Source organism: Canis lupus, chromosome 30 (assembly GCF_048164855.1).
Source record: "Canis lupus baileyi chromosome 30, mCanLup2.hap1, whole genome shotgun sequence".
In the NCBI taxonomy this organism is placed as follows: Eukaryota; Metazoa; Chordata; class Mammalia; order Carnivora; family Canidae; genus Canis; species Canis lupus.
In genome coordinates, this window is record NC_132867.1 from 34,535,317 (window position 1) to 34,549,084 (window position 13,768).

At 41.7% G+C, this 13,768-nt stretch overlaps 1 protein-coding gene across 1 annotated transcript; it reads left to right on the plus strand.

The window, feature by feature from the left end:
- Positions 1-323: 323 nt before the first annotated feature.
- LOC140621633 (carbonyl reductase [NADPH] 1-like) lies at positions 324-13,531 on the plus strand. The gene is made up of 3 exons (XM_072806899.1): positions 324-725; positions 1,243-1,350; positions 12,649-13,531. Exons 1-3 carry the CDS (start codon positions 437-439, stop codon positions 13,128-13,130), a joined length of 879 nt encoding a protein of 292 aa, XP_072663000.1. The 5' UTR covers positions 324-436; the 3' UTR covers positions 13,131-13,531.
- Positions 13,532-13,768: the final 237 nt, after the last annotated feature.

A 13,768-nucleotide genomic window follows, 5' to 3' on the forward strand; every position in this document is an offset into this window, starting at 1 on the left:
CCAAGACAATATCTGTACTCCTTTCTTTCTGTTGAGGTTTTCCCAAAATTATTTTGGTTCAACTACCAAAAATCCCTAGCCCTATAGCCCATCATCAACCAACATTCTTTAGATAGCATTTCAGTCCAACGAGAACCATTGTTTGTCTGAGAGGAGGGACCCTAAGGGAGCCTAGTCCCAGTATGGCTCAGGGTACAGCTACTGGAGAGAAAGACCTGTTATAATGTCCTTAAGAAATCTTCTAGAACATTTGGTCCCTCCTCCACTGGAGGAACTGAGGCGGAGCCTTGGGCTCTAGGAGCCACACTGCTGGATCATACAACACAGTCCTACTGGCATCTCTGACTGTGGCCAGGGCTCTGGAACACCAGCCCTCTCTGTCGTCCACAGCATCAACCATTCACCACACAGGCTGGTGCTTGCACTCCACACAACCATGTCATCAGCCCCCCGTGTGGCAGTAGTGACCGGAGCTAACAAGGGCCTTGGCTTCGCCATCATGAGGGACCTGTGCCGGAATTTCTCTGGGGATGTGGTGCTCACTGCCAGGGATGAAGCACGGGGCCGGGCAGCTGTGCAGCAGCTCCAGTCCGAGGGCCTGAGCCCACGCTTCCACCTGCTGGACATTGATGACCTACAGAGCATCTGCACCCTGCGTGACTTCCTGTGCAAGGAGTACAGGGGCCTGGACGTGCTGGTCAACAACGCAGGCATCAACTTTGATAGTAAGAAATGGGAACACTTAGGGCAGGAGACCTCCATTAGGGGACCACCCAGAGTGGGTTGGGGTTGATGCCTGAACCACTACTATTTGGCCTAGAAGGGCTTCCCTGGGGGAGGTCAGACTGGAGGCACAGAGAGACAGAAGCCTCTGGGAGGGTAAATCTTTCCAGCCACAGTGCCTGGGACCTGACCTAGTTTTTTGTTTTTCTCTCAGTTTGGATCTGAGCCATTTAGTGAATATTTAACCTATTTTGTAAGAAACAACAAATTCCAAACAGAGATAAACAGAAATCCCATTGTGCACATTTCCCTTAGCCTCCCCAAATAATGCCAACTTACACAGCTACACAGCATCAACACAACCGATAAATCACCTTGAGACCATACAGCTCACTAACCCAGACACTGCTGAGATTTTAACAGAATAAACATGCAAAAAAAAAAAAAAAGTTACTCAAGTGTATGGGAATCTTTTCAGATGCTACTATTTATTAATCTATTTTCCTTCTCTCCTAACAGCTGGTGATCCAACACCCCTACCTATTCAAGCAGAAGTGACACTGAAAACAAACTTCTTTGGCACCCGAAATGTGTGCAGAGAACTGCTGCCTCTAATGAAACCCCAAGGTGAGCCTGATGAGGAACCCAAGCTGTGGGGTTTCTAGCAGGATCTGGCCCCTGCCTTTCTAGTCTCATCTATGTGCCCTGGCCCCTTTCCCTGCTCAGCCACACTGGCGTCCTTGCTGTGCCTCCCCCGGGTCTGTGTTGCTCTGCCTCACGACTCTTACACAATTGTCTGGGAGTCAGCAGTGCCTTGTGTCCTGCTTTCATCTGAGGCTCTGTCTTAGCTTTTAAGTCTTCCTTCAAAATTTTCCTTAGTGAGGCCCTTTACTCTGACATACCACTCACAGATGGAGTGCCCTGGGATTCCTTCCTGGACCCTTTTTAACCCTCTCCTCTCTGAGTGATTTTATTCAGACCAGTAGACTCTTCACTACCCAAACTTCTCAGGTCCCCTCTCTAAAATCTGTTAACTACCTAGAACATTCCTAGAGCTCCACACACACATAGTTCCTTCCTGCTTGTTCCTCACCATGTGCAAATCATACCCCTCCAGCACTCAACGACACCCTAATCTAAAACAACTACATTTCCACAACACTTACCATTTTCAAAAACCCCACCATGCTTAATGAGGTCACCATGCCCAGCTCCTGATTATCAGGAATCAGGTCCTAAGAGTGATCCTATGAATCTTGTCCTATGGATTTTGTCTGCAGGCCTCTCCTCCATGACAGCTCTACAACAGACACTCAGCTTCCATTTCTGGATCACAGCAACAATCCTAAGAGACCATGGTTCTCAATCTTTTCCTCTCTGGGCATTCTTGGTACTCTCTTAGTGCTCACTTACTCCAAAAAGTCCTTCAGGAGCAAAGAAAGCCTAGGTTCTGAGCATAACTTGTAGGGATCTTTGTCAACACCTGCCAAAGTCTGGGCTCATGGACTACCCTTTAACTTCTGCAATGCTCTGCACAAAACAGACTGCCATCATTCCTTAGTTGTAAACTACTGTAATCCTTACCCCATGTGAACTTGAAGGGGGAACCACCACCCATGTACTACACTAATTAAGATAAGCTGATACTTTAGAAAGATTATGTCTCCCTCAAAAAGACTACATGCAGGTACATTTGACTCCCCATTCTGCCCCCCAATTCCTCTTCTGTCCTGGAAAGTTCTCCTACTCCTCCCAACACCGGCTTCACTGGCATGTCACAGGGCAGCTCTCAGATGTCACTGACTCCTTTACTCACCACAACACTTGAGGGTGGGATGGAGTTCCTTGTGCCACCCCCATACATCTTAAAGTTTTTCCCCTTAGAAGATAAAATGTCTTCTGGCTGAGTTTGGATCTCACTTACCTCAACAGTGTTGGTTTTTGCTGCCTGTTGGCCTTGGACCAGAATGAGGAGTGAGTGCTCTCCTGGATTTGCTAAGGCAGGTTCTAATCAAACTACTGATCTTGCCTCAGGGAAATTGGACTGCATGGACATGGACATGCAAGCTATATTCTCCTTGTGAAAGAGGGTTTTCTTGTCTTTTGCAAGAGGAGGGTTCTTTTCTTAGTTGGAGGGATGGCAGCCACAGTATTTCCTGTGACCAGGACATGACTTTCTTTGGGGATACTGTTTGGGAGAAATCCTAGCTAGGATAACCAAAAGCAATACTGTCCCTCCTCTCCCATACTTCAGAAACCAGGATACAAAGAAAAGTCTTGAATGACATCACGAGATCTCTGAGGGTCCAGAACACATTCCAAAGGCCTTTGTCTGCTCTATTGGCTCTGTTTTTTAGGCATGGAAGGGCAAAACAAAAGAGAATTGTGACCTGAAGAACATTGAGAAATAGTTAATGTTGATTCTTCATATTTTTTAATCTTTTCTTCAAAGAGCTCTACTAAAATAATTTAGCCACAGAAAGATAAGTATCTACCCAACCACCACCAACCCTAACTAGGCAATCTGTATCAAGGCCATGAACATCCCTTCCCACATTCCATGGCTTTTCCCTCTCATTCCTCCAAATTCATATTCCCTTATTTGAAGGATACTCTCCATAAAATGATAAACTGCTGTTTTTTTTCTTTTAAATTATTTATGCACTTATTTTTAAAAGATATTAAAGTATACTCATGGGTAAGAAATTAAGCAAACATTTGAAATCTGAAAACTCAGATCTGAAAATTTCATCAGATATTAGCTAAAGTACTAGGAGGAAATATAGACTTGTACAGCTACACTTAACCAAGGACCTTAAAGAAAATGTTCTCAATCTTCATTTGAGAAGGTACAGTAGAAAAGGTTGCTCACAAACACATATTGACATCTTGTGGTTCTAGAATGGATAGGTGGCTAGATGTGATATGCGAGGCATTTTAGATATTATCCGCATTCAGAACATGGAAAACTAATAGATCTCAAGGTCACAAGCACAGCTGGTTGCAGACTGAGGTCATGTGGCATCCTAACTAATAATGGTCCTTCCCACTACTCCAGGACCTCAAGTATTTTCCACTGGAGCCCCATCTTCACATGAATTTTCTGTTCTTCTTACCCAATAAATAGCAAGATAAACAGAAAAATCAAAGGACTCTGCTGATTAGGACCGATGTCTTCCTCACTGCAGGGCCTCAGGCACCTCAGGGAAAACAACTGGAGGCACATTTAAAACCTTGAAGTGCTCTGTGAAAATCCCTTATCATTCCAGATGCTTAACACTATTAACCTCGATATGAGAAAAGATGAATCTTCGAGAGAAAGTGATGAATGTTGAATCATAAAAAGTCATGAGAAATGGCTGTGGACTTAGCACCCCTTGAATAGGCTTGACAATCAAGGAATGCACTTGAAGTTATGACCTCAGAGGAAAGGATGTCTAAAATATCCAGCTCACTGTGGCTCTGCTTAAGAACACTGAGATTTGGAGACAGAGATTTCCTAAAAATACATCCCTTGCCACTTGCAGAGTAATGGTCTGGATGAACTGGAAGCCTGACACACGCCGCAGCCCCACCAGTGCAAGAGTCCTTTCTTACTTGAGGGACTGCTTTTCACAGTGACTATGAAAGGGCAACCGTTTTACACACTACATCACAGTGTCACACACTCATGCAGTCACACTCACATTCACATACAGTCTCTATCTCACACACTCACCCACATCTCACACATTCAAATGCACTCATACACCCTTAGCACAAGGACTTTGGGATGGCCCATACACTTCCTAGCCCATATGCCTGCCATGTGTATTCCAGTTTAGAGTCCCTAAAATGACCCTTGAAAGCTATGAATGCACTTGACGACAAAAATGTGTACATCAGAGTCTTTGCTATGGAAGCTCCACAAGTTCCTGCACCTGTGTTTCCTGTCCTGAGCTGTCAGACCACAAGGATCTACAGTCTCACTCATTCCTACGAGGAGCCCCCAAGTGGCCACCCTGCACCTTGGGGATGTGGTCAGTGAGTGGACAGGCCTGGGGAACAAGGACTAGCAGAGGCACCCACATCTAGCAATTTACCTTCAAAAACATTCTACTGCCCGTCAGACCTCCTTCATTACATAGATCAGTATTTTCATAGCTAATCCTAGACCCCCTGAGACAGACAACACAGAATAGAAAAGATGTCATCACTTCATTACAAACAGCCTACGGAAATTTAGTAGAGTTTCTCCTTCTGCTGTCAATGCTATAGGTATGTAAGAAAATGGTCCTGAGCCCCTGTGAGTAAAGACGGCTGCCTTTTTGGTATACCAGTTACCCCATGTGGCTTCCTTGGGCCTTGTCTTCCCTTTGTCCTGCCCTTTATTTCACACACTTCTGTGTTTTGCAGTTTTGAATCACTAATATGTATTATTTCTATTGTGGAAAAGGCAGGTAATATTTTTTTAAATAAATTTTTTGAGGCTTTTATCTATGTGAGAGTTAAAGAGAGAAAGAAAGAAAGAAAGAAAGAAAGAAAGAAAGAAAGAAAGAAAGAAAGAAAGAAAGGAAGGAAGGAAGGAAGGAAGGAAGGAAGGAAGGAAGGAAGGAAGGAAGGAAGGAAGGAAGGAAGGAAGGAAGGAAGGAAGGAAGGAAGGAAGAAAGAAAGAAAGAAAGAAAGAAAGAAAGAAAGAAAGAAAGAAAGAAAGAAAGAAAGAAAGAAAGAAAGAAAGAAAGAAAGAAAGAAAGAAAGAAAGGAAAGAAAGAAAGAATTAGTGAGAACAGGAGCAAGAGCAGGGGGAAGGGCATAGAGAGAGAGGAGTAGACTCCCTGCTAAACAGTGAGCCCCATGCAGGGCTTGAGCCCAGGAGCCCAGGATCATGACCTGAGCTGAAGGCAGAAGCTACACTTACTGAGCCACCCAGACGCCCCTTGAAGGAAATTCAACTAGTTGTAAGTAATATATATTTGAGAAGTACTCACTAAACTTTTTAAAAATTTATTTCACGTTAGTGTAGAATTGGTTTCAGGAATAGGATTCAGTGTTTCATCAGTTACATATAACACTCAGGGCTCTTCCCAACAATTGCCCTCCTTAATGCCCATCCCTCATTGAGCCCACCTTCCACCGTCCTGCCCTCCAGCAACCCTCAGTTTGTTTCTAAAATTGTCTCTTATGCTTTGCCTCCCTCTCTCTTTTCATCTTAATTTATTTTTCCTTTCCTTCCCCTATGTTCATATGTGTCTTAAATTCCACATAAGTGAAATCATATGATATTTGCATTTCTCTGGCTGACTCATTTTGCTTAGCATAATACATGCTATTATTTATTTATTTATGTATTTATTTATTATTTGCTAGCTCCATCCATGTTGTTGCAAATGGCAGGTTTCCATTCCTTTTGATAACTGAGTAATATTCCATTATATATGTATATATATATATATCACATTCTCTTTATCCATTCATCAATTGATTGACACTTGGGCTGTTTAGCAATAATTTTGCTATTGTTAATAGTGCTACTCTAAGCATTGGGATACATGTACCCCTTTGAATCACTATGCTTATATCCTTTGGATAAATACCATTAGTGCAATTGCTGGGTCATAAGGTAGCTCTACTGTTAACATTTTAATGAACCTCCATACTGTTTCCTAGAGTGTCCACCAGTTTGCATTCCCAGCAGCAGTGCCAAAGAGTTCGCCCTCCGCCCCCCATCAATGATAATATCTGTGGTCTCATGAGTGGTTAATTTTAGAATTTCATACAGATATGAGGTGGTATCTCATTGTGGTTTTGATTTATATTTCACTGATGATGAGTGATGTTGAGCATCTTTTCGTGTATCTATTAGCCATTTGGATATCTTCTCTGGAAAATCATCTTTTCACATCTCTGCCCATTTGTATGAACATATGTATTTTTTGGGTGTGGAGTTTAATAAGGTCTCTCTAGATTTTAGATACTAACCCTTTATCAGATATATCATTTGCAAATATCTTTCCCTGCTCCATCATTGCCTTTTAGTTTTTTGATTACTTCCTTTGATGTGCAGAAGCTTTTTATCTTAATGAAGTCCTAATAGTTCATGTTTGCTTTTGTTTCCCCTGCCTCAGGAGATATATCTAGTAAGAAGTTGCTATGGCTCAAGCTAAAAAGGTTGCTGCCAACTTTCTTCTCTAGGATTGGGAGTATTTCCTATCTCAAATTTAGGTCTTTCATCCTTTTTACTTTATTTTTGTGTATGGTGTAGGAAAGTGGTCCAGTTTCATTCTTCTGCATGTGGCTGTCCAGATTTCCAACACCATTTGTTGAAAAAACTCCCTTATTTCCATTTGGATATTCTTTCCTGCTTTGTTGAAGATTAGTTGTGGGTCCACAAGATACACTTGTGGGTCCATTTCTGGGTTCTGTATTCTATTCCATTGATCTATGTGTCTGGTTTTGTGCCAGTGCCATACTGCTTGACGACTACAGCTTTACAATATAGCTTGAAGTCCAGAATGGTGATGTCTCCTGCTCTGATTTTCTTTTTCAGCATCACTTTGGCCATTCGTGTCTTTTCTGGTTCTTTTGTGTGTCTATGTATGTATTTTTTTATTGGAGTTCAGTTTGCCAACATACAGCATAACAACCAGTGCTCATCCCTCCAAATGCCCCCTTCAGTACCCATCACCTAGTTACCCCATCCCTTCACCCACCTGCCCTTCCCCTAAGTTATTTCCCAGAGTTAGGAGTCTCTCATGGTTTGTCACCCTCTCTAATTTTTCCCACTCATTTTCTCTCCTTTCTACTACAATCCTTTTCACTATTTTTTATATTCCCCGTATGAGTGAAACCATATAATGATTGTCCTTCTCCAATTGACTTACTTGACTCAGCATAATACCCTCCAGTTCTATCCACATTGAAGCAATGGTGGGTATTTGCCATTCTATTGGCTAATATTCCATTATATATATTTTCCACATCTTTATCCATTCATCTTTCAATGGACACCAAGGATCCTTCCACAGTTTTGCTATTGTGGACATTGCTGCTATGAACATTGGAGTGCAGGTGCCCTGCCATTTCACTCCAGGCTTCCTGCCTGGAGCCTGTATCTTTGGGGTAAATCCCCAGTAGTGCAATTGCTCGGACTATGTCTTCTTTGGTGAAATTTCTGTTCATGTCTTTTGCCCATTTCATGATTGGACTGTTTGTTCCTTTGCTGTTGAGTTTAATAAGTTCTTTATAGATCTTGGATACTAGCCCTTTATCTGATAAGTCATTTGCAAATATCTTCTCCCATTCTGTAGGTTGTCTTTTAGTTTTGCTGACTCTTTCTTTTGCTGTGCAGAAGCTTTTTATCTTGATTAAGTCCCAATAGTTCATCTTTGCTTTTGTTTCCCTTGCCTTCATAGATGTATCTTGCAAGAAGTTGCTGTGGTCAAGTTCAAAAAGGGTGTTCCCTGGGTTCTCCTCTGATTTTGATGGATTCTTGTCTCACATTTAGATCTTTCATCCATTTTGAGTTTATCTTTGTGTATGGTGTAAGACAATGGTCTAGTTTCATTCTTCTGCATGTTTGTTCTTTGAAAGAATTAATAAGATAGATAAACCATTACCCAGCCTTATTAAAATGAAAAAAGACTCAAATTAATAAAATCACAAATGAAAAAGGAGAGATTATAACCAATACCAAGGAAATAACAAACGATTTTTAAAAATTTATTATGAGGGCAGCCCCGGTGGCCCTTTCGGCTCAGGGCATGATCCTGGAGACCCAGGATTGAGTCCTGCATCTGGCTTCCTGCCTGGAGCCTGTGTCTCCCTCTGCCTGTGTCTCTGCCTCTCTCTCTCTCTCTCTCTTTTTTCTCTCTCTCTCTGTGTATGTGTGTGTGTGTGTGCTCTCATGAATAAATAAATAAAATCTTTTTTAAAAAAAACCATATTATGAGCAGCTATACGCCAATAAATTAGGCAATCTAGGAAAAATGGACGCACTTATGGAAAACCACAAACTACTAAAACTGGAATAGGAAGAAATAGGGCAACCGTTTTATACACTACATCACAGTGTCACACACTCATGCAGTCACACTCACATTCACATACAGTCTCTGTCTCACACACTCACCCACATCTCACACATTCAAATGCACTCATACACCCTTAGCACAAGGACTTTGGGATGGCCCATACACTTCCTAGCCCATATGCCTGCCATGTGTATTCCAGTTTAGAGTCTCTAAAATGACCCTTGAAAGCTATGAATGCACTTGACGACAAAAATATCTATGAACAGGCCAATACCCAGGGAGGAAATTGCAGCAGTCATCAAAAACCTCCCAAGCACAAAAGTCCAGGGCCAGGTGACTTCCCAGGGGAATTCTATCAAATGTTTAAAGAAGAAACACTACCTATTCTACTAAAGCTGTTCCAAAAGATAGAAAGGGACAGAATACTTCCAAACTCGTTTTATGAGGCCAGCATCACCTTAATTCCAAAGATCTGGTTTCTATAATTCACCAATTATAGACCAATATCCCTGATGAGCACAGATGCAAAAATTCTCAACAAGACACTAGCCAATAGGATCCAACAATACATTAAGAAGATTATTCACCATGACCAAGTGGGACTTATCCCCAGGATGCAAGGCTGGTTCAACACTTGTAAAACAATCAACATGATAGATCATATCAACAAGAGAAAAAGCAAGAACCATATGCCCCTCTCCATAGATGCAGAGAAAGCATTTGACGAAACACAGCATCCATTCCTGATCAAAACTCTTCCAAGTGTAGGGATAGAGGGAACATTCCTCAGCATCTTAAAAGCTATCTATGAAAAGCCCACAGCAAATATCATTCTCAATGGGGAAACACTGGGAGCCTTTCCCCTAAGATCAGGAACAAGACAAGGATGTCCACTCTCACCACTGCTATTCAACATAGTACTAGAAGTCCTAGCCTCAGCAATCAGGCAACAAAAAGAAATAAAAGGCATTCAAGGGATCCCTGGGTGGCGCAGCGGTTTAGCGCCTGCCTTTGGCCCAGGGTGCGATCCTGGAGACCCGGGATCGAATCCCACATCGGGCTCCCGGTGCATGGAGCCTGTTTCTCCCTCTGCCTGTGTCTCTGCCTCTCTCGCTCTCTCTGTGTGACTATCATAAATAAATAAAAATTAAAAAAATAAATAAATAAATAAATAAATAAATAAAAGGCATTCAAATTGGCAAAGAAGAAGTCAAACTCTCCCTCTTCTCAGACAACATGATATTGTACATAGAAAACCCAAAAGACTCCACCCCAAGATCTCTGGAACTCATACAGCAATACAGCAATGTGGCAGGATACAAAATCAATGCCCAGAAATCAGTGGCATTTCTATACACTAACAATGAGACTGAAGAAAGAGAAATTAAGGAATCAATCCCATTTACAATTGCACCCAAAAGCATAAGATACCTATGAATAAACCTAACCAAAGAGGTAAAGGATCTATACCCTAAAAACTACAGAACACCCTTGAAGGAAATTGAGGAAGATACATAGAGATGGAAAAATATTCCATCCTCATGGATTGGAAGAATTAATATTGTGAAAATGTCTATGTTACCCAAGGCAATTTACACATACAATGCAATCCCTATCAAAATACCATCGACTTTCTTCAGAGAGTTGGAACAAATCATCTTAAGATTTGTGTGAAATCAGAAATGACCCCGAATAGCCAGGGGAATATTGAAAAAGAAAACCAGAGGCAGGGGCATCACAATGCCGGATTTCAAGCTGTATTACAAAGCTGTGATCATCAAGACACTGTGGTACTAGCACAAAAACAGACACATAGATCAATGGAACAGAATAGAGAACCCAGAAGTGGGCCCTCAACTCTATGGTCAACTAATATTGGACAAAGCAGGAAAGACTATCCACTGGGAACAGGACAGTCTCTTCAATAAATGGTGCTGGGAAATTTGGACAGCCACATGCAGAAGAATGAAACCAGACCATTCTCTTCTCTGGTTCTATGCAAATATTAGAATTGTTTCTTCTAGCTCTATGAAAAACCTGGTATTATTTTGATAGGTAAATCATTGAATATGTAGATTGCTTGGGTAGTGCAGACATTTTAACAATATATGTTCTTCCAAACCTGAGCATGAAAGTTTTTCCATTTCTTTCTGTCTTCTTTAATTTCTTCCGTAAGTATTGTTTAGTTTTCAGTGGTACTCACTAAAACATTTGACAAATAGGTTCCACTAACGTTACACTTAACATGTTATTGATGAAATAAAGTACTGGAGTAAAAGACCCCTTTCTTAAAGGTGTTCCTCTTAGAAAACGGATACATTAAGAACATAGTTTCTACAATTTGTTTTAATTTTCTCTCAACACCACTTTATAAGAGTCAGAGTACCATCCATGCATCATCTCTTCCACTGAACTTTTTTGGCACAGCCATTCCTTAGTGGGAGGAAACTCAGATTTAAGTGGCAATGACTTTCATTCCTGGATATTTTATTTACATTAAAAAAAGGAAAGTTTCCTAATTTTCTTGATCTCCGACTGTAGGTATGATCTCATGACCTTTCTATAATGCTGAAAAGACTCAATTAAATATCAAAATAGGGGTGCCTGGGTGGCTCAGTCCGTTAAGCTACTGACCCTTGGTATCACCTGACTCAGGTCACGATCTCAGGATTATGTGATGGAGCCCTGAGTCAGGCTCTGCATGCTGTGGGGAGTCTACTTAGGATTCTCTCTATTCCTCTCCCTCTGCCCATCTCTCACTTGCTAACGCCAGCTCATGCACCCTCACTCTTCCTAAAATAAATAAAATTTTAAATAAATAAATGTAAAAATATGAGATTAATGACTTATACATGTCAATGTAAGTTCATTCTTATAAATACTAACTATACTTTCAAAAAAGAGTTAGTGAGAAAAGTGTCAGTGCTTTACACTTCTAACAGCTTTATTGAGATACAATTCACCTATCGTACACTTCACCCATTTCAGGAATCCAACTCCGTAGATTTTAGCAATTGGGCAGTGTTGTGGAACCATCACTGAGTCAAGATTAGCACATTGTCATCACCCCAACAGTTCCTGTACCCTTATCTATGAGCCCTCTGTTCCCCATGCCCCCCTGTCCCAAGCAACCACCAATCTACTTTCTGTCCCTACTTTTTTTTTCCCCTGGACATCCCATATATGGAGAACCATATAATGAGTGGTCTCCTGTGACTGGCTTCTTTATTTCAATGATGTTATCAAGGTTCATCCATGGTGTAGCATGGACCTCATTTCTTTTTAAGCATCTCTTTACAACACGTCACTTTTCCACTGCCCCTTTCCATGACCATATGGCCAGGCATTTTGTCACTGCTCCTGAGAGAATGATATCCCAAACCTAGAGAAAACATCATGCAACTCAGCCCACTGAGGTGATTTGCTTTTAGCTGGCCACAGCACAGTAAAAATCGACTTACCCCAATGTAGTCTGTTCACCTTCAAAAGGCCATCTTTAAACTCAGAAGCTGATTGTGAGCTACTAAACACTTGTTCATAGAGCATTGCGCAAGTGACTATAAGGTCTCCAGGCAGTCCCAGAGGGGACCATGAGGAAAACTGGCTCTCTACCCATGATGGCAGGGAGTGCCTTCTTACACTGTACTTACCATGTTCCTGTATAAGGCACTCTCTCTTCTTTTTGGAACATCTGGGCACTACTCGGTCCCTGTAGATCATTTCTGTCACATCATCAGAGACATTATGGGTAAAACAAGGTTCAAGACTGCAGCATGTCTTTGAGTCACAGAGGCAGTCTTCATTAACCCTCATAGCAAACTAGAAATTGTCTCCCAAATGGACAAAATACTAGCAATATTGGTATTCATCATTCTCACGCATGCCATTCTTTGTGACTCTTTGTGTTGTATTTTAGGCAGAGTGGTGAATGTGTCTAGCGTAATGGGCTTCGTAACCCTTAAACAGTGCAGCCCAGAACTGCAACAGAAGTTTACAAGTGAGGCCATCACAGAGGAGGAGCTGGGGATGCTCATGAACAAGTTTGTGGAAGACGTAAAGAATGGAGTGCACAAGAAGGAGGGCTGGCCTGATATGAAACTAGTCACCTATGGAATATCAAAGATGGGTATCACCATTCTGTCCAGAATCCATGCCAGGAAACTGAGTGAGCAGAGAAGAGGTGACAAGATCTTCCTGAATGCCTGCTGCCCTGGGTGGCTGAGAACAGACATGGGTGGACCAAAAGGCATCAAAAGCCCAGAAGAAGGAGCAGAGACCCCTGTCTACTTAGCCCTTTTGCCCTCAGATGCTGAGGGGCCTCATGGCGAGTTTGTTATGGAAAAGAAAGTTGAACAATGGGGACTCTCCTTTCAGTTTCCTCCATGGATCGTAATTTGATATCTGCCATGATTTGACCAAAATAACTCTTATGCTATCAACAATATCCTTATCAAAAAAAAAAAAAGGAATTACTAACTCTATTGAGTATTCACATTGTATTGGTACTAATTCTGTGCAGTTTTCTTTAATTTCTTCTGTAATGTAGAAGAAAAAGTGGAATTGATGACAATAATAAGTGAACATTACATATCAATAATATCAATAAAAATTCTAGGGGACACCTGGGTGGCTTAGTGGTTAAGCATCTGCCTTTGGCTCAGGGCATGATCCCAGAGCCCCAGGATAGAGTCCCGCATCAGGCTCCCTGCCTGGAAACTGCCTCTCCCTCTGCCTATGTCTCTGCCTCTCTCTCTGCATCTCTCATGTATAAATAAATAAAAATTTTTTTAAAATTCTAAGTCAATGTCCATGTGCATATGCTCTATGCCAAACATCCCCAAACTCTAACTCGGAGCTAGGTCAAGAGAAGGGACAGTTAAACTCAAGGCTTGGTAAACATCAGTGAAAGAGACAGGTAATAAGTACTTTTTGCCTTTACAGGCCAATGGTCTCTGTTGGACCTACTCGAATCTGCTGTTGTAGCTGAACCTCACCACAGGTGATGTATAAGCACATGATTGGAGCTGGATTTCCCT